Here is a 27052-nt window from a genome sequence, read left to right as displayed (position 1 = left end):
ATGGCTGGGCTCGAGGGCTGGAGAGAATTTCCACAAAAAGGATGAGTGAGACATGCCAAGCAGAGGATCAGTGGGAACAAAGACATGGAGGGGAGGCATCCCATTTCTTCAGGGGGGTGACCAGGGCAAGGGTAGCGTGTGTGGACAGGAGGTGGAAGTGTCAAGCCAGAGATGAGTGCTGGGGTCCCACTGAGAAGCCCTTGCAAATGTCTTTCTCAGTGAGCAAAGCCTCTCTCATCTCAGATCCCCAAATTAATTAATTAATCTTTACCAGGAACCCCTGAGAGCTGGCACTGGCTTCTTTTTTAACTTTGTTAAAAAAAATTTTTTATTGGAGTATAACTGATTTACAATGTTGTGTTAGTTTCAGGTGTACAGAAAAGTGATACAGCTATATATATATATACACATACATACATATATACCAAACCAACTATATATATATATATATGTATATATTATTTTTCAGGTTCTTTTCCCATATAGGTTATTACATAATATTGAGTAGAGTTCCTTGTGCTAATCAATAGGTCCCTGTTAGTTACCTATTTTATATATAGTAATGTGTATGTGTTAATCCCAGTCTCCTAATTTATCACTTCCCTTCACATTTCCCTTTTGGTAACCATAAGTTTGATTTTGAGATCTGCAAGTGTGTTTCTGTTTTGTAAATAAGTTCATTTGTATCATTTTTTGTTAGATTCCACATATAAGTGATATCATACAGTATTTGTCTTTCTCTGTCTGACTTCACTTAATATGATAATCTCCAGGTCCATTCATGTTGCTGCAAATGGCATTATTTCATTCTTTTTTATGGCTGAGTAATATTCCATTGTATATGCAGCACATCTTCTCTATCCATTCCTTTGTCGATGGACATTTAGGTTGCTTCTGTGACCTGGCTATTGTAAATAGTGCTGCAATGAACATGGGTTGCATGTGTCTTTTTGAATTATGGTTTTCTCTGGGTATATGCCCAGGAGTGGAATTGCTGGATTATATGGTAGTTCTATATTTAGTTTCTTTGTTTTTTAAATTTATTTTATTTATTTATTTTTGTCTGTGTTGGGTCTTTGTTGCTGTGCACGGGCTTTCTCTAGTTGCCGTGTGCAGGGGCTACTCTTCATTGTGGTGCGTGGCCTTCTCATTGTGGTGGCTTCTCTTGCTGCGGAGCATGGGCTCTAGGCGCACAGGCTTCAGTAGCTGTGGCTCGCGGGCTGTAGAGCGCAGGTTCAGTAGTTGTGGTGCACAGGCTTAGTTGCTCCGCGGCATGTGGGATATTCCCGGACCAGCGCTCGAACCTGTGTCCCGCGCATTGGCAGGCAGATTCTCAACCACTGCGCCACCAGGGAAGCACTATATTTAGTTTTTTAAGGAACCTCTGTACTATTCACCATAATGGTTGTACAAATTACATTCCCACCAGCAGTGTAGGAGGGTTGGGATTGGCTTTTTATGGTAGAAAACTTCGCAGCAGCGAGAGCTGTTAAACATTAGGATGTTTATCAGTGGCAGCTTTAGAAAATCTTTTCCTGGAGATTTTCTTTCTTTGTTTGTTTCTTTCTTTGCCTTTCTTTCTTTCCTCCTTTCTTTCTTTCTTTTTCTTTCCTTCCTTCGTTCCTCCCTCCCTCCCTCCTTTCCTTCCTTCCTTTTTTTTTTGGTCATACCACACGGTGGCTTACAGGATCCTAGCTCCCCGACTAGGGACCAAACCGAAACCCTCAGCACTGAAAGCACAGAGTCCCAACCACTGAACCACCAGGGAATTTCCCCCTGGAGATTTTCATGCCTGAAATAGACTCACCACTTGTCCATGATTTCCTGTGGTGTCTCTTAAAACCATGGGAATGTACTATTCGAGCTCCCAAGTTCTATGTTGTTTGGTTCAACTCAACAAATATTTGCGTGTCGACTTGTTAGTGACCCTGGGCATCACTATGATGAATTCATGCCACCTCTCCTTGCCCTCAACATGCCTCTTTTCCTGGGATCCCCATCTCAACATATGACACTTCCATCTACATGGTTGCCCAAATCAGAAACCTATGAATCAACCTTGATTCCTAGTCTCTCTCACCACTCACTTTCAATTAGTCCCTGATCTCTATCCTTCTACCTATCATTGGAATGTGTCCACTTCTTTCCAGTCCCCCATCTTGGCTGCAGTCACAAGCATCTCTCATGTGGATTACTGCAGTAGTCTAAATGCTCTCCCTGCCCCCAAGCTCGGCCTTCCCTAATCCATCCCATACACATGGTCTTTCTGAAATGTCAGTCTGGAGGCATTTCACTCTCCCGCTTAACATCTTTTAGTGGGCTTTCGGGCTTCTGAGAGAGGCAGGAGGTGGTATTTCGAGGAGCACTGCTTAGACCTCCCTGTGTGCTTGAATTCCATCTCTGCCACTCACCTGCTTGCTTGACCTTCAGTAAGTTACTTAAGCACTCCCTGCAGTTTTCTCATCTGTAAAAAGGGGGTCATAGCAATGATTCATTTTAGGGTAGTTGGGGGGATGAAATGAACCTGGGTCTTCCCCTCTTCTATGAACCCTTAACTTTGGAGTCCCCCGACTCTGGGCCTCTCCTCTCTGTGCTCACTCTCTTAGTCATCTCAACTAGTCCCCTGACTAAATATCCATAGATACTGATAACTCCAAATTTATGTCTCTCTAGTTCAGACCTCTCTCCCAGACCCTAGGCTCGTATACCTGGCTGCCTTCCCAACATCTCCACTTGGATGGCTACTAGAGGTGCAGTGTTTTATAACAATTAACAATTATTACATGCAAACTATTGTATACAGAATGGGTAAACAATAAGTTCCTACTGTACAGCACAGGGAACTATATTCAATATTCTGTGATAAACCGTAATGGAAAAGAATATGAAAAAGAATGTCTACATGTGTATAACTGAATCACTTTGCAGTACAGTGGAAATTAAGACAGCATTGTAAATCAACTATACTTCAATAAAATAAATTTTAAAAAACAACAATTATTACAAAGCTCACGACCACCTGGCTCCTACTTACCCCCCCAATCTCATTTTAGGAAAAAAAAAAAAGAAGAAAGTCTTCATTCTTTCTCCTGTTCTAGCTCAGCTATAGTTTCCTCTCTCATCTCTAGAGCTTTCCACATGTACGCTTCTCTGTCCTTCCCCCAGTGGAATCTGTATTCCTCTTTCAGGTTTCAGTTTAGATGGACTTCCCTGACTCTAAGTCTGCCCCTTCCACCAGCAATGCCCCGCCCCTCCCCCCATGTGCTCCTTGCTCATCACACCGTTTTGTAATTGCTTCTCATTTGTCTTCTCAGCCAGGCTCTCTGACAAGAGACTCGGCCTGTGATGTTGGTCATTGCAGTATGCCCAGCACAGGGCTTCATACACAGGAAGCTCTCAGCAAAGGTTAATTCAGTGAATGAGTGAGAAATGCCCGCAGCAGTGATAGCATCTCTGCACCTTAGACACACATTGCTTAGTAATCGTGTGTAATTGTATCTTGTGCTGTTTCTTAGGCAGTAACAATCGCTGACACTTTTCTAACTCAGTCCTCACAACAACTTTCCGAAGTAGGTACTGAAGTAGGTACTATTAGTGTCCTTATTTGAAAGTAAGGAACTTGACATTTAGGGAAGTTAAGATACTTTCTCAATGACACAGCTGGTAAAGTGTTGGAGCAGGATTCAAACCCGGGGGTCTGGCACCAGAGCCCCTAACCCTACAGGAGGATGCCTCATGACTCAGCCATTCTGATTTGGGGTTGTCTCTCGGACTTCGTTCAAAATTAGCCAACTATCTGCCCTTAGCAAGTATGGCAAGGAACAATCCATGCCACTTTCAGTAAACGCCTATCATGGTCCTGTGTCAGGAGGAGCTGCTCCAAGTGAAAACCACAGCACAGGCAGGGAGACGCGCTCCTTGTCGGGGGCATTGTTACCATCATCACCACAGCTTACCATTTTATTGAATATATTCAATGTCCAGGCACCGCGGCAAACCCCTTCCACACCCCATCCCACTTAACAACTAGGTTTAACCTTGTCTTTTGACTTCTACTGCATGCTTTTCTGGGTCACAGTGGCTTGACTCAAAATAGTCATCAGAGCTCCACTGCAATTTGGAGAGAGACCTGCCCAACCCCCTCATTTTCAGATCTGGGAACTGAGACTCTGAAAGGTTAAGTGCCTTGCCCAAGGTCGAGCAGGTGGTGGTCCAGCTGGGGCTGAAAGAGGCCGCCTGAATCCAGGTTCAGGGCTCTTGACAGGACGCCGTTACAGCCAATCACCTTTACTCAATGCACGTAAATGAAAAGGCATCACGTCCCTTTTTAAATGCACTTATTTAATGGAGAGTAGTTATTACTGCTCAGGATTTATTATCCATGATATGCTCTTCGATAAATCGTGCCCTGTAAGTCACACTTTTTGCATTCCTTTCGAGGCGCACTCCGCGGTTACGCAGGTGGCAGGGAAGACGCCCGGGCCCTTTGTGACTGGGTGGCTAGGGGCCGGGCGGTCCGCCAACTGTTCATGACAGCCAATCAGGGCTCAGAGCCCCAGAGCTGCACCAATCAGAGATTACCGGAGCCTGAACAAGGGCCAATTGGGAGCTCCAGAACAGGGTGAGAGGCGGATCGCGATCAATCAGAGGGGAGCAATGGATCGCCGATGCCCAATGAGCGGCCGTCAGACCTCCGTCGCGGGCGGTGCTGGCGAGAGTCCCGCTGGCCGGCCAATCAGCGGGCGAGCGGCGGCCGCCGGGCGCAGGGGGGCGCCTGGGGGCGGGGCCTGCCCGCGCGGCCGAACGGTGGGCGCTGCGAAGAGCAAGTGGGGTAAGGAGGGCTGATGACCCGGGTCCCGGGTGGGGCTGGGCGCGCGGGGGTCTGGGCGGGGGCGCGCGGGGGTCTGAGCGGGGGCGCGCGGGGCAGGGGCGGGGCCACGGGGTGCCGCCTGACCGACCCTCCGAGCTGCGTGATGCGGCAGGGAGAGGTGAGGGGCTGAGTCCCGGTCTAGGGAGGTGGCCTGCTCCGGCCGGAGGGCTGGGGGAGGAGGGGACACTGTTGTCATGGCGACGCAGGTGCGCAGACGTGCGACCCTGTTCAGCCCCGGATCGTGCGCACACCTTAATCCGCCCGCGTCTACCTCGCCCCAAGCTGCCTCCATCCTCCCTGCGACCAGCGCAGAAATAACCCTCGTTGGCAGCTGACTCTGCGCCGCCACAGCGTGGCTCCCCGGCCCCTCTCCCTCCCGCAGCCTCGTCGCCGGCAGAGGGATTAAGCTCACCCTGAGGCACTTGGTACAACAGGCCTTCGCGATTTGGCCACCTGGACCAGTTAGCGGAGTGGCCACAGCTGGGGTCCCGCGCGGCCGCCTCGTTTCTGGGGACTGGCACCGTAGAGATGCCGCCGCCTGAGGGACCTGGGGGATCCCCCCAGAGGGATTTTTTTTAAAGGCATCCAATGTAGAGCCTTGGCATAACATGTAGTTAGAAAATGGGGTCTGACTGGATAAATCAAGATCACGACAGCTCTATTCCGTGGACCATCGCTATCCAGTAGAAATAGGCAGCGATCCACATACTGTGTAATTTTACATGTTTTAGTAAGCACATTTAAAAAATAAACCAGTTGAATTAATTTTTATATCTTTTATTTACCCAATATATCCAAAATATCAATATTAAGTATAATCCGTATTAAGTTAATATTATTAATTGACTTAATTAATTGATATTAAATTATTGATAAGCTATCTTAAATTCTTTTTTTTTTTTTTTCCATACAAAGCCTTCAAAATCTGGTGCGTGTCTTACATTCACAGCACATCTCAGTTTGGACCAGCCACATCTGAAGTACTCAGTGGCCCCATTTGTCCGATGTCTACTGTATGAGACTACACAAACATAACCATTTCTTATAGGTGTGTGTTGTTGCCAAATACATGAAACTCATCAGTGTTCTTTGAAGCCCTCTTGTTACAAGGAGGCAACAAAAAACATGAGGCAGGGGCTTTTTTTCTCAAGGAGCTGCCAGTCCAGTTGAGAAAATAGACACTCAAAAATTAAGTGGAATTTTAAGTGGATATGATTCAGGCAGTAGTAAAGATGACAGTATATGATTAGCTGACAAATGAGATGGCTGATAATTACCCTTAGGAATTCTAGGGAGTGATACTTCGGGCTCCTGCAATAGCGGAAGACTCGGGTCTCGTCTTGGAAGGTGGGTAAGAAGGCTTGGGCTGCTGCACGGATGGGGAGGGGGTTTTGGTTGACTGCAACTGATCAGAGCTTCTCTTGTTTTTAGAGTTGAGCGTTTGCAGAGGCTGTCGGACGGAAAAAGACTTTCCTCTCTCACTGACAGCCTCCACCATGATTCACAGCCTTTTCTTGATCAACTCCTCTGGAGATATTTTCCTGGAGAAACACTGGAAGAGTGTGGTCAGCCGTTCTGTTTGCGATTACTTTTTCGAGGCACAAGAGCGAGCAACTGAGGCTGAAAATGTTCCTCCAGTTATCTCCACTCCTCACCACTATCTCCTAAGTGTTTACCGTCACAAGATCTTTTTTGTGGCTGTGATCCAGACGGAGGTGCCACCTCTGTTTGTCATTGAGTTCCTTCACCGAGTAGTGGACACGTTTCAGGTGCGTGAATGTGAGGAAGTTCATTCCATGTACCTTACAAAGTGTCTTTATAGTTCTGTTTCCATTGTTTTCAGCCTCAGTGAAGGAACTTAAAAAAGAAATGAAAACTCTGACATTGCTCACTTCCTCTCCCATCTGGTAAGATGCTAGTTTCTATTTATTGAACGGGCTGCATCTAGAATGACAGGTTGTATACTTTTGAACCCGTTGCCTGGGAAAGCCACCCTACTTGGTATGATGGTATACAGTCATTTCATTTCTAGAGAATGGAATTATCCTACATTTTGTTCACAAAGCTGATGAGTTTCGATTTTTTATTTATGGTAGACTTGATGTTAACCATCGTTAACGACATTGCTTTGAGTTGCATCAAAAAGTGAGTCACTCATCCTGGCAGGGGTAACTTGGGAACCCATCCTTCAGCTTGAATTTGGGGTGCTCATCCACAGCATATGAGTACCGGTGACGGGCTGTTTTTTGCAAACTTAACATTGGAAAACCTTCTGTACCTGTAAAAACTTAAGTGACACATTTTCCAAAAGACAGTTTTCATTTCGAGTTTTTCCTTCAGGAATAGATTTGCAGATCTTGGGGCGTGGGAAGGTATGTCATACCAGGATGTCAACACCCTTTATGGCACGGGATTCTAGGCTGCCCAGACTCTGGATTCAGACATTTTCTCCCTAAAAGGATTGCTCAACTTCTAACGGTTGTGGTTGCTTGCATAACTCAACGATCCATGAGAATCAAGGGCCCTTTGGGTTAACTTCTGTGTCATGTGAGGCCTGGAACTGGTCATATGAATATAGAAATTGTGGGATTGGAGAAGAGAACAAGGACCCAGACATTACGATAAAAATTAAAAAGCAAGTCAAAGAGTCCTTTCATTTACCCTCAGATATAGATCACATGTTTAGAACAGTTTCATTCCCCAAAGAATATACATATATTTATATTTTTTCCCCAAATTCTTTTCTGGTAGTTCTATTCTGGGATCCCAGTGGCATACTTGTTCCATCACACAGTGAAATCCTGAGAATGATAAACCCCAGTATGTGGAAGAACTAGAAGAGCCCAGCAGTATTGATCTTCAGCCGCTTGAGCTGGGCCTTGTTAGGATTTCCACAGGGATGCTTTACGCCGTTAACAGTCTGCTCCCTATCTCCGTAGTGATATGATGTAACTTATTACAAGGCAGGAAGAGAGAAATGTTGTTTAATCTAGTTGAAACCACAGAGGAATTGGGGAAAACCTCAAAGTGGCTACTTTGGAAGGCTGGGACTTCAGAGCTTGCCATTTTGGAAGCATTTGTTAAAAGTAAATGGCCGCATCCTGATTTTAATGTCTTATCTGATGTGTGTTCTCTGGCTGCGCTCTTCCTCTCATAGCGGAAGGAGCTCCCGCTATGCAAGTGACGCACTTTGCTGTGGCGCTGTGCCGTGCTCACCAGTCTGCTTCCAGCTGATGATTGAGAAAATCACATTCTGCCTGACTAGAAAATCGAGGGAGGTGTTTTTTAAAGTTTATTTTATTGAAGTATAGTTGTTTTACAATGTTGTAATTTCTGCTGTACTGCAAAGTGATTTGGTCATACATATATATATATATATATATATATATATACACATACATTTTTTCTTATTCTTGTCCATTATGTTTTATCACAGGATAGTGAATATAGTTCCCTGTGTTATACAGTAGGACCTTGTGGTCCATCTATTCTCTATATAAGAGTTTGCATCTGCTAACCCCCAACTCCCAGTCCATCCCTCCCCCACTTTCCTCCCCCTTGGCAAGCACAAGTCCGTTCTCTATGTCTGTGAGTCTGTTTCTGTTTCATAGGTAAGTTCCTTTGTGTCATATTTTAGATTCCACATGTAAGTGATATATGGTTGTCTTTCTCAGTCTGACTTACATCACTTAGTACAATGATCTCTAGGTCCATCCATGTTGCTGCAAATGGCATTATTTCATTCTTTTTTATGGCCGAGTAGTATTCCATTGTATGTATATATACCACATCTTCTTTATCCATTTATACGTCAATGGACACTTAGGTTGCTGCATGTCTTGGCTGTTGTGAATAGTGCTGCTATGAACATAGGAGTGCATTTACCTTTTTGAATTATAGTTTTGTCTGGACATATGCCCAGGAGGGGATTGCCGGACCATATAGTAGCTCTATTTTTAGTTTTTTAAGGCCCCTCCATACTGTTCCATAGTGGCTGCAGCAGTTTACATTCCCACTGACAATGTAGGAGGGTTCCCTTTTCTTGAGTGAGGTGTTTTATTTATTTTTCAAAATAAAATCATTCTTGAGAAGGAAATGTATAACTTTCCCCCCCTTCAATCCTCAGTTTTTTAAAGAAGAAATCTTTTTGTTTTAGAAACACATTCCTGACTCCTAAGTGGTCTTGGATATTGGAATGTCTCTGACAGTGGGCGTCATCTGATGTAATTTAGGTCATATCTGGAGTCTGTGTTCCGTTTTGGACGTCGTAATTTGAGGAGACTGTTGGAAAACTAGAGCAAATTCAAAAGAAATGGCAAGGCAGTGAAAGAATCTAGAAACCTTGCCGTAGCACGGACAGTGGGAGGGCCGGACGGGGGTTGGGCCTGTGAAGCAAAATGCAAGTCGAAGCTTGTCCTGGTCTTCAGGTCACCAGATCACCGTGGGGCTGTTCTGTAAGGCAGACCTAGGGAGCAAATTTCAGTTTAGCAAAAGAAGGAACTTTCTAACAGTCAGTGCCGCCCGTGAATAAAATGGGCTTTCTCAAAAGGGCTGAATCTCCCTCAGTGGATGAATCCCTAGAGGGCTGTCTGAGAGGCCCAGCAGCAGATGTGCTGGCATTGCCAGGAGGGGCCCGCCAAGAGGCTACAGCACGTCTCTCTGCATCATTTCATTGCCGCGCACCACAGACTACATGGTGCTTTGTAGTTTACAGAGCATGTTCATACATGTTCTCAGTTCATCCGTCAGGCTGAGTTTTTACAACCCTGTGCAGCCCATGGTATTATCCTGAGAGAAATCAAGACCCAAATTAGTCAGCAGGACTTAATCTAGTAGGTGACAATTAAGATTATTACCCAGGCCTTCTGATTTGGAATCCAGTGCTTTTTCCACAACCCAGACAACTTAGTATCTAAGTTTAACCTTTGTTAATAAAAGGACAAAGTGTTACTAGAATCCTAGCATCTTAGAGTAAGGGGATCCAAAGAGCTTTTCAGGTGTGCTAGCTCACCCCCTCATTTCATTTTGTTTCTCTCTCAATTCTTATTTGCTGCATGAATGTTAAGGAATAGCACAACAGTAAGGGTTAAAAAGATTTTCAGGTCCATTGTATGTCATATTAGGTATTATCACTTTGCATAGTTCTTTCAAATTCATGTTCATAAACACATATAATAGTCTAGATTCAGTTTTGTATTCTTCATATTTTATTAGTTGAAGAAACTAACCCAAAGAGATTAAATGATTTACTCTAGTTTATGAAAGAAGTTATTAATGACACTTGTAGTACAATGCAGTCCGGTGTTCTTTCCACCAAACTGGGCCTGCCTAAGAGAACCATGGTTATGCTTCATTCACTTATTTTAGAAGATCCCAGAAACACAGAGTAAACACGTGTGGACAGGACTCAGTCCTTGCTCTCTGGGAACATTTCTTCACTCATCACAGTCTCTGAGTGACAAATGTATACACGTATTGTATTTTCATCAGGATTATTTTGGAGTCTGTTCAGAGCCCGTGATAAAAGACAATGTGGTTGTGGTTTATGAGGTATTGGAAGAGATGCTTGACAACGGGTTTCCATTGGCTACCGAGTCGAACATCCTCAAAGAACTGATAAAGCCGCCCACTATCCTTCGAACCGTTGTCAACACCATCACAGGTACGAGGGGGGCCCAGGGAAGGCTGCCACCCTCCTGGGTGTGGCTTAGCCTGCTGTTGTGCATTGTTTTGAGTGCTTATCTTTGGGCATCGCAAGTGTCCAGGTGCTTTAATTTTATTCTTTATAGTCTTTGAATATAACATGAAATATATTTTTGTTATATAGAAAATTGTAAAGTCACCAAAAATGATGTAGATTAATATTTATCATAATGGGAACATGTTCACAAAACAATGATGAAAAGTTAAGTTTAAAAATATACAACAGGGCTTCCCTGGTGGCGCAGTGGTTGAGAGTCCGCCTGCCGATGCAGGGGACACGGGTTCGTGTCCCGGTCCGGGAAGATCCCACCTGCTGCGGCGTGGCTGGGCCCGTGAGCCATGGCCGCTGAGCCTGCGCGTCTGGAGCCTGTGCTCCGCAACGGGAGACGCCACAACAGTGAGAGGCCCGCGTACCGCAAAAAAAAAAAAAAAAAAAAAAAAAAAGAAAAAAGAAGGTGTGCGTGTCTTAAGGACTTTAATGCATTGTGCCACATAGCCCCCCAGAGAAGTTACGTCAGTTTATACTTTCAGTAGCAATTATGCAACCTGGCCAACTCTATTATTATCGTTATTAATTATTTTACAACTTTGGCAATTGGATAGTTTAGTGATATCTTGTTACTTCCAAACTTGTTTTTTATTACTAAGGAAGTTAAAACCTGTTCAAGTGTTCACTGACTGTTTTTTCTCTATTGTGATTTACTTTTTCATGTCCTTTGCCTGTTTTTTTTTGTTATTGTTGAAATGTTTTTCTTTTTTCCTACTAATTGAAAAGTATTCCTTTCATTTAAGGATATTCAACTATCATATATACTCTAAATACACACGCTAGTTTGCAGGAGTCTGTGTGTATTTTGAATGCTCTGTTGTAGATGTTTTCTCACATCCTGCCCCTGGTCATTTAACATTGTTCAAGGTGGTCTTTGTTTAGCCACCTTTAAAGTTTTTTGATGTAGTCAAAATAATCATTCTGCTTCATTAAGGTTTTACATTTTGGGTCTTGCTTAATATATAAACAAGAGTTTTCATGGAATTTGACAAACTAAATGAAAAATACATTTTAAAAAGTAATTACAGAGGGGTTGGAAGAATTTGCCCTGTCAAATATCAAGACATATTTAAGTTCACTTGGTACATTAGACAAAGCTCATAGAATAGATATACTTTAAGAGCCAAGACAGTTTGGGGGAAAAAATATTTTTTTAAAAAGAGCAAGAGAAAAAATGTGTCCTATCAGAATCAAGATATATTATGAAGTTTTGGTAATTTTTAAAATATAGTATTAGCCCATTAATAGACAAATAGACGATTGGGATAAAATAGAAAGTCCAGAAACAGATCCTTTTATAGGAATTTGGTATAGGTAAATGTGCTCATATATCAAATCCATGGACTGCGGGCCAGTTGTTAAATATATTGTATCGGGGCTGTCAGCTTTGATACAGAAAAGAAATGAAGTTCCCCTACTCACTGTATACACAAAATAAATTTTAGCTGGATCAAGAGTTAAACACAAAGAAACTTTATAATTGTTAGAAGGAAATATTGGAAAATGTCTTTTTGATCTCAAAGAAGAGAAAGTCTTTCTTTTAAAAAAATACATTTTCTTCTAGTTCTTTTATGGTTTTATTTTTAGATTTAATTCTTTAATCCATTTGGAAATTGTCTCAGTAAAGTAAGGCTCTGTGGTTTTTTCTCCAAAACTGTCAGTTTCCCTAGCACTATTTATTGAATACTTTACCCCTTTTCCTCATTTTTTTTTAAGTATGCATGCATCCATTTTATTTATTTATTTTTATTTTATTTATTTACTTTTGGCTGTGTTGGGTCTTTGTTGCTGCGCGCAGGCTTTCTCTAGCTGTGGCGAGCAGGGGCTGCTCTTCGTTGCGGTGCATGGGCTTCTCACTGTGGTGGCTTCTCTTGTTCCGGAGCACAGGCTCTAGGCGTGCGTGCTTCAGTAGCTGTGGCGCGTGGGCTCAGTAGTTGTGGCTTGAGGGCTCTAGAGAGCAGACTCAGTAGTTGTGGTCCACAGGCTTAGTTGCTCCGTGGCATGTGGGATCTTCCTGGACCAGGGCTGGAACCCGTGTCCCCTGCATTGGCAGGTGGATTCTTAACCACTGTGCCACCAGGGAAGCCCTCCTCATTTTAAAATGATATTTTTATCTTGCACTAAGTCATTATTGGATTTTTGGTCTGTTTTTAGGCTTTCCTGCCTTATAACCATACTGCTTTAATTATTATAGCTTGTTGATATGTTTTAATACATAGTGCCTCTTTTTAAGAAAACAAATTGTCAGGTTTTTCAATATTCTGGGCTCATTTAAAACTTTAAAAGCTTTGTTAGTGACTGAATCACTTATAAATACTGTGAAGTCATTTTCCTGAATCTCACTTAAATCTAGAAAAGACATCTGAGAACCAGCTATCTTAGTTGAAATGTTTTGTAAAGCTGCTGACTATATGTGTGTTTAATGTTTCCTTCTTTATATTAAAAAAGATCCAGATTACATTAGAAGAAAATAGATTTTAAATTAGTTCTATTTCAGAATTTCAGTATAGAACCTTTGAATTAAAAAAAAAATTTGATACCTGTGGGGAAAAAAACAAATCAAGGAATCAACTTACAATTCTTACAGACAGGGAGCGATCTGATTTATATTCTTTTCCTGAGTTCCAGTATTGGTATAAGAGAGATTATGTTTATGTATACATTTTAATACCTGGCATAAATGTATCTAAAAACCTGCTTCAAACTAGAATACTGTTTTTATCCATGAAAATTTTATATCAGTATGTAGATTACCATCCCTACCGAAAGCCAATGCATTATTTAAGCTGCAAGTATTGTGCAATTTGAGAGACCAAGTTCAGGTTACTTTCAAAACCAAAATATGATATCTGTTTCTCAGGTAACTTGTTAACCTTCATTCTGCTTGAGGAGGCAGACCAGCTGGTGACAAGTTTTTAAAATAGATTAGGTTACCAAGATAGAAGTTGGGAAAGCTATAATCTTTTTCTTGGAAAAATTCTTCAATTAAGTGCATGGATAGCGGATGTATAGAAACTTTTGGGGAAGTGTTCTCTGGTTTTTGGATAATTGGTTACATCTAATTATCAAATATTCATTGTCTCAGGAAGCACCAATGTGGGTGACCAGCTTCCCACTGGGCAGCTGTCCGTGGTGCCTTGGCGACGGACTGGGGTGAAATACACCAACAATGAGGCCTATTTTGATGTGATTGAAGAGATTGATGCCATCATTGATAAATCAGGTAAGTGCTTTCAGCCTGTTCACAGAACTATGAAAATAGAAAGAGGCCCCTTTTAGATAGTGCTAGCTAGTACCAGAATTACCCCCTATTCAAGGTCATTCATTTTAACTTAGTGGCTACTTTGTGTCAAGCATTGTGTATTAGGACTGGACTGAAGTGTTATGATGTAGATGACATGATCATACATGTAGAAACTTCTAAAGACTCCAACCAAACACTTTTAGAACTAATAAATTCAGTAAAGTTGCAGGATACGAAATCAACATGCAAAAATCAGTGGTGTTTCTATACACAAACAATGAACTATCCAAAAAGGGAACTAAGAAAACAATCCCACTTACAATAACAACAAAAAGAATAAAATACTTAGGAATAAACTTAACCGAAGAGACTTATACACTGAAAATTACAAAGCACTGATCAAGGAAATTGAAGAAGAGCAGATAAATGGAAAGGCATGCTTTGTTCATGGATTGGAAGAATTAATATTGTTAAAATGTTCGTAATACCCAAAGCAGTCTATCCCCATCAAAATCCCAAATGCTATCCACATAAATATCTCAATGGCATTCTTTATAGAAATAGAAAAAACAATCCTAAAATTCATATGGAGCCACGAAAGACCTCAAATAGCCAAAGCAGTCTTGAGCAAGAACAAAGCTGGGAGCTTCACGATTCTATATTTCAAAATATATTACAAAACTACAGAAATCAAAATGTATGGTAGTGTCGTAAAAACAGACACGTATCCCAGTGAAACAGCATAGAAAGCTCAGCAATAAATCCATGTGTTTACAGCCAGCTGGACTTCAACAAGAGTGCCAAGAACATGCAATGGGGAAAGGCTAGTCTCTGCAGTAAGTGGTGTTGGGAAAACTGGATATTCACATGTAGAAGAATAAAATTACCCTTATCTCACACCACATACAAAATGGATACAAGACCTAAACATAAGATCTGGAACCATAAAACTACTAGCAGAAAACATAGGGAAGAAGCTTCTTCACACTGGTCTGGGCAGTGATTTTTTGGATATGACACAAAGCAAAGGCAACAAAAGGAAAAATAGATGGGATTGCATCAAGCTAAAATGCTTCTGTACAACAAAGGAGCCAATCAACAGAGTGGAAAAGACAACCTACAAATGAGAGAAAATATCTGAAAACCATGTATCTGTTAAGGGGTTAATATCCAGAATACACGAGGAACTCATACAATTTAATAGCAAAAAAACCCAGATAATCTGACAAAAAAGTGGGCACGAAGGATCTGAAGAGACATATTTCAAAAAAAGACATACAAATGACCAACAGGCATATGGAAAGGTGTTCAGTGTCACCAGCCATCAGGGAAAAGCAAGTCAAAACCACAGTGAGATACCACCTCACACCTCACATCGAAAAGACAAAAGATGACACGTGTTGACAATGATGTGGAGAAAAGGGAACCCTGTACACTGCTAGGGGGGCATGTAAGTTGGTGCAGCCACTATGGAAACAGTATGGAGGTGCCTCAAAAAATTAAAACTCCCTTACGATCCAGCAATCCCACTTCTGGGTATAGATCCAAAGGAAGTGAAATTAGTGTCTCAAAGAGATAATCTGCACCCCCTTGTTCATTGCAGCATTAGTCACAATAGGCAAGGTATGGAAACAAGCTGAGTGTCCGTTGACGGATGAATGGATAAAGATGTGAGATAGACTCACACGCAGGAATATTACTCAGCCATAAAATGAAGGAAATCCTGCCATTTGTGACAACATGGATGAACCTGGAGGACATGATGCTCAGTGAAATAAGCCAGACACAGAAAGGCAAATATCGCGTGATCTCACTTATATGTGGAATCTGCAATAGTCAACCTCATGGAAGCAGAGAGTAGAAGGGTGGTTACCAAGGACTTGGGGGAGAGGGAAGTGGGGAGATGTGGGTGAAAGGGTACAAAGTTTCACTTACACAAGATGAAAAAGTTCTGGAGATTTAATATATGGCACAGTGACTACAGTTGTGTACTTTTTTTTTTCCCCCGGTGTTATTGAGGTGTAATTGACAAAACTGTAAGATACTTAGCATGTATATTATGGTGATTTGATATACATATACACTGAAAGGATTTCCCTCATCACCTCACATGTGTATCCTGTACTTGAAATTTGCTAAGAGTGCAGGGCTTAAGGGCCCTCACCACCAAGAAAACCCAACTGTGTGAGTTGATAGATATGTTAATGAGCTTCATTGTGGTGATCACTTCACAGGGTATATGTGTATCAAAACATCAAGTCGTACACCTTGAATAGATACACTTTTTATTTGTTGATTATACCTCAACAAAGCTGAAAGAAAAGCAATAAGAAAAACATGATGCAGACCAGTGCTGAGCTTACACTTTCACTGGTTTTATCCTCTCGAGTGAAAAAGAAAGGTAACAACCTGATCTCCTGTTGATCAGATTTCCTTTTGGAAGTATTTGACTCTCAGTTCTCATGGCAGAACTAACATTGTAATCACTAAAATTCAGAGAACCTTCTTTTCTATCCATTGGGATAGGTTAATGTGACTACAAGTCCTTGGAGCTTAGAAATTTAGAGAAAGTTCTCTTCACATGAGTGAACTCAGTCATCCAGAAAGTGTTTACGGAGAACCAGTGGTGCTGTACCTGAGTGCCAGATCATGGGCATGTGATGGTGACTAAGACAGGGTCTATGGCTGCAGGAAGCTTCCTGAAAGTCTAGCAAGGGAGAGAGAAAGGGAAAAAGATGCAGCATAAGAGAGGTCCCCTCCCACCCAGGGCAAATTGTAAAGCTAACTAACGCTTTGTCAGGGGAATGAGTAGGAGTTAGTAAGACCTACGTGGATTTGGGAGCACAGCAGTGCAAACACTATAAGATGAGTAAAATATTGTTGGGAAATAAAGTAGCTCAGTGTGACTGGATTGAGAGGTGTTAAAAAAAAAGAAAAGTAAGCGATGAGGCTTTAAAACGAAGTAGGCACAGCAGCTTTTCATATTAGCCCCAAACTGGAAAGGACCCAAATGTCCATCAGTAATACGAAGGATAAAGACATTTCGATATGATCACACCATGGGATACTCTACAGTAAAGAGAAAGAACTGCAGGTACACCTGACAGCATGAGTGAACCCCACGGTACTGAGCAGCAGAGTCAGATGCCTAAGATCATACACATTTATATGACGTTTGAAAACATGTGCAACTTAATCTAAGGTGATAAAAGTCAGAATTTTAGGGACTCAGGTGAACTGGGATGGACAACAGGAGTGTGCTGGGTTGCCGGTGAGGGTCCGCATCTTGACGCGGGTGGTATCTGCATAGGTGTGAACATATTTAAAAATTCATTGGGCTGGACATTTAAGATGTTTGTGCTTTACTCCAAGTTTGATCTCAATGAAAAAGTAAAAAAACCAAACCCAAAAAGCTCTAGGGGTGAAGAATCTTGTATGCCATTTTAAGGAGGACCCTTTGGAGCAATTGAAGAGTTTTAAGCTGGGAATAATTTGACAAGGTTTGTTGTTGAGAACCGTCCAACGGGCTGCTGCGTGCAGCGTGGCACGGAGTTGGGGGGAGTCTCGGGGCAGGGAGGCGGGAGGGTGTGGTGGAGTCCAGGCCAAGGTACAGGTTCTGTGATGGTAGTGAGGATGGAGAGGAGCGGAGGAGTCACGGGAAGAGGGGCTGGAGCGCTGGTGGGATATGGACGCCAAGGGGGCGGAAGTCATCAAGGACGCATCCGTGTTTCTGGCTTAGGCAACAGGATAGATGGTTTTATCATGAAGCTAAGGAAAAGAGAAATTGCAGATCCAGGAATGAAGATAAGGGACTCACTTTTTGACACGTGGAGTTTGAAGTGCCTCAGTCACGTCCAAGTGGGGCAGTCCCGTTGGCAGGAGTGAGGCTGAACTGGAAAAAGGATTAGGAAATAATTGGCCATCAGTGGAAATCGAAGCCTTAGGAAGGAGGTAAAGTAACCCAAGGAGACCGTGTCAGGTTCAAGAAAAGAGAAGTTCAGAACTGTGATAAGATGTCGACATGTAAAGGATGTCCAGAGAAGGAGCAACCTGCAGAAGGCACGAGAGAGAAGAGCTAGAAAAACAGGAAATCGGAGCGGTTAGGAGAAGGGAACACTTGAAAGAAGGAAGTGGGCACAGGGCCCTGCAGCAGGGAGAGCCTGCAGGGTGAAGACCAAAAGTATCCATTCCATTTGGCGGCAGAGCTCCTTGGTGCCCTTAGGGAGAGCAGTTTCTGATATGAATTCAGTGTTCTGAGCCATTGGTTAAGATAGCGGTGCTCTGTTGGATTCTGCCACTAGATTGAAAACTCCTTTAGGCTAGTAACTATCTCACCAATCTTTTTTCCCCACTGCTTCATTAGTGTCTTGCGCTTGTTATGCAGTCGATAAAGGTTTAGAAGGAGGACAGATGGACTGGGTAGATGAGTTGGATGGATGGATGGATGGATGGATGAATGGATGGATGGATGGATGGATGGTTGGACAGAAGGAAGGAAGAAAGAACGGGGGAGGGGAGGAAGAAGGAAGGAAGGAAATAGGATGGGAGAAAAAAGAGAAGGTTAAAGAAGGAGGGAGGGAGGAGGGATGTTAGTTGGGAGGGACAGAGAGGGTTTTACCTTCTTTCCATGTTGTTCTGTCTCAGGGTCCACAGTCACTGCTGAGATCCAGGGCGTTATCGATGCCTGCGTCAAGCTGACCGGAATGCCCGACCTTACGCTTTCCTTCATGGTAAAATCCTGGGCCAGAGATTTAGTTTTTGGGAAATTAGATGCTTCTGGAATGACAGAGTGGGGGGAAGGGGATGGAACCAGAAGAAGTGATCAAGGACAACCACAAAGCTCATGTTGGGCTTGAATTTTCTAAAAGTAACGACAGAAAATGTGTGTGTGTGTTTCAGTGACAACAGCATCTGAGTTACTTTCCCGAAAGAAGCACGGTGTTTAACTCCTGCTTGTTGCTTTCCCTTTCCCTTGCCTGCCACCCAGAACCCCAGGCTGCTAGATGATGTCAGCTTCCACCCCTGCGTCCGCTTCAAGCGCTGGGAGTCCGAGCGCATCCTCTCCTTCATCCCTCCCGACGGCAACTTCCGCCTGCTCTCGTACCATGTCAGTGCACAGAAGTAAGCAGCCATCGAACCAAAGGGTGGAGTGTGCGTATGCGTGCATGTGTATGTGTGTTTGGAAACAGTATCCATGGTGATGAAGAACTCAGGCTCTGGAGTTACCTGGGCTCCAGGTAAATAATTGGGTAACCTCGGGTGAGTTGCTTATCCTTTCCGTGTCTGTTAACTGAGAAAGTTGAAGTAATAAAAGTAATAAGTAAGTTGAAAATAATAAAAGTACCTTGTTATGTGGGTTAAATAAGGGACCATAAATAGTGCTTCACACAAAGTAAGTGCTCGTTAGGTTTACTGCTGTAAGTTTTATTGTCGTTATTATATGCCTAAACGGGAACTTTTTCTTTTCTCAGATTGGAATCTGAGAACACCTGTATTCAATCCCCTCCACTCAAAAAAGCCATGAATGGTGCTATGAAAAAACATAAAATTCAGTGATTTTTTGGTCTTGCACATTCTGTTTACTATGGAGTCTGAGGGTTTTAGGGGAAGGTGTATAGTAGAAGATATGCAGACTGAAGAGAGCTGTGGGACCTCACAGCCACTGAAGCCTTCCTGTGGGATTCGGAATAAATAATGTAGGGAAATGTCTGAGCGCCTGAGGGCAGAGGCTCTGGAATCAGACTGCCCACACTTAAGCCCCACCTGTAGTACTTATGATATATGACCATGGCAAGTTAGTTAACCTCAGTTACGTATGAGGATGTCAGTATTCATGACATCAGGACAGAGGCAGTGCCTACTTCCTACTTACAGGGAGGATTAAATGAGCTAATAGAGAGAAAACCTTTAGAGTGGCGCTGGCCACAGGAAGTGCTCCACAGATGCTAAGGATGGTTACAACTTTAGTATCATCCCGTAGCTTCTGTGTTTCCTCTTCTGTCAGATGACAACCCTACCCCTTAGGGTTTTTAAGGATCAAAGTCAGGTAAAAGCACTCTCTAGAAATTGTAAAGGCTCCGTGACGTATGAATATTACCCTCCCAAGTACAAATAATTACTGGTCACATGTCACAAAGTAAAACACGGAAACGTGGTTTTTGTTTGCCACGCCTTTTTCTCATAGTCTGCCAGGTCTGCTCTTTGGTTTTGTTGATATCATTCAAAGAGTCATTAGAGGAATTAGTTTACTTACTAGTCAGCATCTTAGCTTTACAAGAAGAAAATAATTAAAGATGTCTAGAGGGTTTTTCTGTGCTTACTTTGTAAGATAAGGAAGCAGGTGAGGGAGGAAAGGCTGCCAGCGGGGCAAAAAAAGGGAAGTGTGGCCATTTTTCCGGTACATTAACGACATGGGCTTTTTGTCTCTCTCTTTTCCAGCCTGGTGGCGATTCCAGTTTATGTCAAACATAACATCAGCTTCCGGGACAGTAGTTCTCTTGGCCGCTTTGAAATAACGGTGGGCCCTAAGCAGACTATGGGGAAGAGCATCGAGGGGGTGACGGTCAGCAGCCAGATGCCCAGAGGCGTCCTGAGCATGAACCTCACGCCGTCTCAGGGCACGCACACGTTTGACCCGGTCACCAAGGTAGGAGAATAGCGGGAGGCTTGAGCTGCCGTTGTTATAAATAGAGGAACTCTGCAGGAGCCCTTATATCTTGTGGAAAGGGGAGATGGAGCAAAGGGACATTGTTTAGGACACTGAGATAATTGATGGTAACAAATAGTATTCTCTGCTGGGAAACACCCTGGAGGCCGGCACCTCAGATGAAGGTTCCACTGTAACTTCTTTCCTGTTTCTTTGGAGATGCTGTCTTGGGATGTAGGAAAAATAAACCCCCAAAAGCTCCCCAGTTTGAAGGGGACCATGAGTCTTCAGGCTGGAGCTTCCAAACCCGATGAGAACCCCACGATTAACCTGCAGTTTAAGATCCAGCAGCTGGCCATTTCTGGTGAGTGACACCCAGCCCAAGGTTGTGGGGCGGGCAAGCGGCCAAGGCAGTGAGCGACATCGCAAAGCCTCCCGGCGGCTCCCTGTCTGCAGAGTTGTGTTTCGTTACTGGATACGTGATCTTCAGTCAGATCTTTCCTAGCACATTTCTGGAGAAAGTCCGTAATCCTCACCTCAAAGTTGGCTTAAGTGACATGAATAAAAGTGTCTGAGACACATGTGAGAAGGAAACAGTATCGGAGACAGAAGTGTTCCCAGGCCGAGGCTGAGTCACCCTGGGCCTGCTGATTGGGGTCCCAGGGTTTTCAGTAGGGGGATGTGTCCGCATTCTCAGCTGGTGACTGAAATAAGAATTCCCCTCCCCTCCTTTCACCCAGTTTCAGAAGATTTCACAGGTGCTGTTATCATTGGGAACCCTCGGGCCAATCCGAGTCATTGACTGTAGTCTATGCCCCGCAGGTAGTTTACTAGCGCCAGGCACTGGTTTAAGCTCTCTTCATCTATTTTCTTATTCAGTCCTTAGAACGACCCTTTCAGATGGATAGGAGATGACTTCAGCTTTATATGAAGTTCCTGTTCTTTTTTACCAATGGATCTTGTCTAGTTTAAGTGATTAGAATTCATTTAAATAAGCTCTTTCATCTTAAAATACTTAATAAACTTTAAAGCTCTGCACAGTATAAAATGTTCATTTCTTAGTATAGTGAGAATATTTAGGAAGCACTCATGTATTAATTCATCACTTTTCATCATTAATTTATTCATTCAGTTATACCTTTATTTGATTATGAATTTGTTAATTTTGTTATTATTATTAATTCATATGTTCAACCCCGTAACTTGAGAAAAATCTGGAGCGGTCTTAATTTTCCCTTACCCTCATTTCAGCCTGCGTATAACTTTCTGCCCTTTCCACTTCAGGAATATGTCTCCAAATAGGCTAGCTTTTCATTGGGGCAGGGTTTTATTTTCAGCCTGTATACCAAGAGTGAAGTATCTGTCGGCTGCGTTTAAGTGATACAAGTAAGGGCAGGTATTTTCCAGTTCACTGTTGCAGATTTTTCTAGCCCACGGAACTCTTTGAGTTGAAACGAACCTAAACAGTTCTGCTACCTGCTTCTTTTGAGTAATGCTTATGTCTTGTTCTTCCTTCCTTCCAGGACTCAAAGTGAATCGTCTGGATATGTATGGAGAGAAGTACAAACCCTTTAAGGGCATAAAATACATGACCAAAGCTGGCAAGTTCCAAGTTCGAACCTGAAGGGAGAGTTCTGCAAAGGGAACAGTCGTGAACACTTTTTCATTGCTTACTTGTCTAAAAGTAAAAACTGTCAGCCCTCTCCTAGGTCACTGCCCACTCTGGACCACCTGCTCCTGTTTTCCCATAGCTACAGTGCCCCGGAGCTAACGAAGGGAGGCCGGGCCGCCAGGGAGGCCTGCGCAGAACCCACACACCAGCAGCACCAAGTCAGTTCTCAAAGCAGAGGCGTGCGATGCAGGGGGAGGTACTTGGTGCCGTATGTAACTACTTGTGACATGGTTACCACAGGAAAAGACCAGCATTTGTTACTCGCTTGGCTTTAATTATCTGAAGCTAAGGAAAGACGTCTTTAGTTTTTTTTTTTTTAATTTATTTATTTTATTTTTAGTTATTTTTGGCTGCGTTGGGTCTTTGTTGCTGCGCACGGGCTTTCTCTAGTTGCGGCAAGTGGGGGCTACTCTTCATTACAATGCAGGGGATTCTCACTGCAGTGGCTTCTCTTGTGGTGCACGAGCTCTAGGCACACGCGGGCTTCAGTAGTTGTGGCACGTGGGCTCTGTAGTTGTGGCTCCCGGGCTCTAGAGTGCAGGCTCAGTAGTTGTGGTGCACGGGCTTAGTTGCTCTGCGGCATGTGGGATCTTCCCGCACCAGCACTTGAACCCACTTGTCCCCTGCATTGGCAGGTGGATTCTTAACCACCGCGTCACCAGGGAAGTCCTGTTTTTGTATTTCAAGCTGGGAAGAAAGATTAGAAAGAGAGAGCAAGCTTGGAAGAGAAGGACCGTTAGCCAAGGAAGGGCCGGAGAAGGCTCTGTTCTCGGGGCAGCGTGAAGCACATGTGCGCACCGCACACTGAAATGAGGAAGGTGGGAGGAGCTGTCCAGCTCCACCTGCAGGGCGGCTGGGAGGAACAGAGTTGAGTGAGTTTCTTTTTGACCCTTCCGCTTTCATACAAACATAAAAATTTGTACTTCTGGAAATGCACTGGAAACTTCTTAAATTCGAGTGCACTGTTGACATGGAAACCCCAGTGGAATCAGATTTTCCCTTAAAGACTACGATGCTCTCCGACCGGTTTTCCAATACTGACCGCTGCATGCCTCCAGCACGTGGCCTGGCATCTTCAGCGAGGATGAGCTGCCCTCTTCCAGGGGGTGTTGCCTGAAATGCCTCTTTCCCTAACCCCCCAACGGCTCCACTCACTTCACTCTACAGAATTCCTGTTCCCAGAGGAGCGCTTCAGAGAAGCCAATCCCATCACCCCTAGGGCAGCAGGTTGTGTGTCATAGTATCGGAGTGTAGATGGCCCCCTTGTGCCACCTCTGTGACCCATTGGTTCCTTGTTCATGTCTGTCAGTGCTGCCCTGGTGCTGCAGTCCGACCTTCCCGTCTGCAGCTTTTCCAGTTGTGACCCTAAGTGAGAAGGATGCCGACCACCGAGGGCACGGCCAGTCCTGGGAGCTGCCCAGTAAAGTTACTTCCTCGGAGTCTCCACTATTCATTAACAATGTATATCGACCAGTCGGTTTTTGTTTTAAGACAAAAAAATCTCCTGAATCGTTGAATAAAACTGATGTTGTAGGGCTTCCCTGGTGGCGCAGTGAGTGAGAATCTGCCTGCTAATGCAGGGGACATGGGTTCGAGCCCTGGTCTGGGAGGATCCCACATGCCGCGGAGCAACTAGGCCCGTGAGCCACAACTACTGAGCCTGTGCGTCTGGAGCCTGTGCTCCGCAACAAGAGAGGCCACGATAGTGAGAGGCCCGCGCACCGCGATGAAGAGTGGCCCCCGCTTGCCACAACTGGAGAAAGCCCTCGCACAGAAACGAAGACCCAACACAGCAAAAATAAATAAATAAAATTAATTTAAAAAAAAAAAAAAAAAAAAAAACTGATGTTGTAGGAAGATGGGCCATGTTGATCCTGTGTAGCCTGGTTTAAGAAACACGGGCCACTGAAGGCAGACCTCAGGTGTTCCCAGCAGGGAATTTTTACTCTAGTTTAATATGCCCATTACCCACTGAAATATTTATGGAAAAGACATGTTTTTAAAATTATACCTTTAGGAGCGATACTGTACCCTGCTTCGTGCAGGGAGAAAAATGAAGACCTTGTACCCTCCAAACCCTATGTTTTTTCTCTAAAACCCTGTTTCCAAATACTTCAGCAATTTATTTGTTCTAGTTTTCTCTTCCTACTTCCTGGACTTGTTCTTGCTGCAGAATACTGTTGCTTTGTGGTTTTCCTCTGGGGTCAATTGTGCTGGGGACAGCCAGCACATGTGTCTCATACTCCATCACTCCAGAATTCGTCCTGGATTCCCAGGTCCCATACACACCTGCCATGGAAGGGAGACGCCTCTGCCTGTGGATTCCAGAATACCGGAGCTGCTTCTCCCGAGGGCTCTGGAGGATTTCAGGGTTTCCTCGGTCATAGGAAACAACCAATATTGGTCCCTGAATATTCTTAGGTTTATAAGTCCAGCTGTCCCTCCAGGGCAGCTCATCCTAATTTCAGGGGAAGAACTTAAGGAGAAATAAAGCACCGGGGCTGTGGGACCCACAGGCCTTTCCATGGGAGGCACCCTGGGCTGCAGACCCCTGGCCACCCCCTTCAGCCGGTGGTGTGTTAGCATAGCGGGGCCGGGCGCCTCTGCCGAACCGCTCGGTTCCATACATGTTTAACGTGCAGAAGCATCTGCTGTGTTTAAATGTTAATAAAGTTGAGTGTTAACAGTTCTTAATGTCCTGAGGGTCATGTTACTAGGACTAGCGGGGATGCCGTGCACACACGCCCCAGTGGAAGCAGGAAGAAGGAAACCAGTTCATGGGGATCTCACTGCTTCTGCACTTTCCAACCAGCAGACCTGAAGCCATATGTCATTTTGAAGGTTGTGAGAACAAAGGTCCAGAGCCATCAAATTATGTCCCGCCTAGTGTGTGAAAGACAAAACCATGCAAACTGCTGGCGTCTATTCTAGTGCTTTCCTCTTCCTCTCGATCTTCCTGGGTCGATTAGTTAGGGCGTGAAACGGGGCTCCGAGGTCCCAGGCATCCTAATTGTAGTGGAGATTTCCCGGAGTCTCCCGTGAAGTGTAGACAAGGGTCCTTCTCCTACGTCTGTCCTGATTTCCTTCTCTAGGTCCTCTCGTGGCCTGGGGGAGACTAAGACTTCTTTCTGTTTTCTAACCACAAGTGTTGTTGAATGTTTATTACTACCCCATCCTATCTGTTTCAGTCGTTCACGTCTCTTCCTTTGGTCGGGCTGTTTCCCTAACCTTGTGGTGTGACCGGGTACATTTTATAACATTTGTACTTTCCTCTATGGCCAGTAGGTGGTGACTGAGTGCCAGCAATGACATTAATTTTTGTAATTGTTAGAATTTTTAAAAGGGAATTGAATTTGAAAAGCTTAAACTTTCCCCCGAGATCCCAGGTACTGGGGACTTTGTGGGTCTTTGGCTTTCAGAGTTAAATGTGGAACCAAAGTTTATGACACTTTTGACAGCCTGACTTAAGACTGGGGCTCCAGGGGGGTCGGAGTTTCAATCATTTGAGTTCCTCTAGGCCTTTACCCATTAAAACAATTTGCACAATTATCTGAGAATCATTTTTATTCTTTGGGTCTATTAGCATCTATCTGTTTTATCAATATTAACCAGCGGGGCATAGTAAAGAAATACTACTTAATTTACCCTTATACCCATTTTGTTCCCCCGACAAGTCCCTGAGAGTTTACCCTGACTTTTCTCACCCACACCGGGTAATGATGTGTTGTTCTTTGAGTGTGTTTTAGCCTCATCCACATGAATCAGTCCTGCAGGGCTGGGGCTCTGCCTGGAGCTCAGTCACTGGCCTCTACTGAGCACCTGTCTTCATGCAGCCTTTGGTTTCCAGGACTTCACTCAGAGGAATGTTGGGGCCTTTTAACTTTGCATTTTCATCAAAGGAGCCCTCACTGCTTCAGTTCATTTCATTAACCCAACTACCCAAGGAAAAGCTTGTCCTGCAAGGGGGGAGGGGGTGAAACCAGCTCAACTCTGGCCAGAGATGCTCGGGGTCTTCCTTACTGCTGTCCTCCAGCAGTGTTTTTCCGAAATGGCTAAGATGCACATCTGTGTAGGACAAAACCTGCCACTTTCACAGGGGAACTTGTAAGCCAGCAGGCTAAGGTCAGGAAATCTGTGACTTACATTCCTGTGACCCACGTTTATTGAACTGGTCCAGGGACTTGAGCATTTCAGGGAAATTGGTGTTTTCCCCCCTGAACCAAGCTCTTGGGCTTTAGAGAGTCTCTTTCCTTTGTGAGTTGAAACTACTTTTCTTCTAAGAACCTCTAAGCTGAGCGGTTCTGACAGCCTCGAGAGAGAGACAACTATGACCTCGTTTGCTCCAAGGAACAGTCGGCACTTACGCAACAGCAAGAATGGCATCATATTTGTGCTTGTATCTGGGGTGTCAGTGACAACAAACACTGTCAGGCAGCAGCCAGGAGTATGGGTTGCATCTCAAGAGTAGTTAAGAAAGTCTAAGAGAGGCAGAAAGCAGCATTACTTAAGTAACATACTTGTGTGGACTGGTCTGGGAGTGAATTCTTTCTAATGAGCAGAAAAGCAAAATGGACTGGGAAAAAATGGCCCTAATACTAGCTCCTAGTCTGAACTAACAATTGGGATGTTGCTGTGTCAGCAAGGTCATGCTTAGCATCTTCTTATCCCTCGTTCCTCCTTTATACTTGGGTCCAACCTAGGGAGTCTCCCTACCTAGTCTGCTCGCAGGGCTAACTTCCCCGAGCCTTGCTCGGTCCATCACTCCCCTAGCCCAAGCCTCTGTGGTTCCCTGTTGCCAACAGAAGTAAGTCCAAAGCTCGGTTTGGCATTCAAAGCGCCGTAATTAAATTCCAACCTACATTCTTCTT

At 44.0% G+C, this 27052-nt stretch overlaps 1 protein-coding gene across 3 annotated transcripts; it reads left to right on the top strand.

The window, feature by feature from the left end:
- Positions 1-4749: 4749 nt before the first annotated feature.
- On the top strand, positions 4750-25729 carry AP3M2 (adaptor related protein complex 3 subunit mu 2). Of its 3 annotated transcripts, XM_033415391.2 has the most exons (10): positions 4755-4831; positions 6154-6217; positions 6302-6639; positions 10361-10532; positions 13708-13845; positions 18511-18596; positions 18854-18987; positions 20305-20512; positions 20732-20876; positions 22036-25729. In XM_033415391.2, the coding sequence occupies exons 3-10, from the start codon at positions 6367-6369 to the stop codon at positions 22134-22136; spliced, it is 1257 nt and encodes a 418-aa protein (XP_033271282.1). In that variant the 5' UTR covers positions 4755-4831; positions 6154-6217; positions 6302-6366; the 3' UTR covers positions 22137-25729. The 3 variants fall into 3 exon arrangements, with proteins under 3 accessions (XP_012394241.1, XP_033271282.1, XP_049560156.1); XM_012538787.3 differs by lacking the exon at positions 6154-6217 and having other exon boundaries at positions 4750-4831; XM_049704199.1 differs by lacking the exon at positions 4755-4831 and having other exon boundaries at positions 4946-6217.
- The last annotated feature ends 1323 nt before the right edge of the window (positions 25730-27052 follow it).

Source organism: Orcinus orca, chromosome 21, assembly GCF_937001465.1.
Source record: "Orcinus orca chromosome 21, mOrcOrc1.1, whole genome shotgun sequence".
Classification (NCBI taxonomy): domain Eukaryota; kingdom Metazoa; phylum Chordata; class Mammalia; order Artiodactyla; family Delphinidae; genus Orcinus; species Orcinus orca.
The sequence above is the reverse complement of the archived record's forward strand: the minus strand, read 5'-3'. Positions and strand labels throughout refer to the sequence as shown.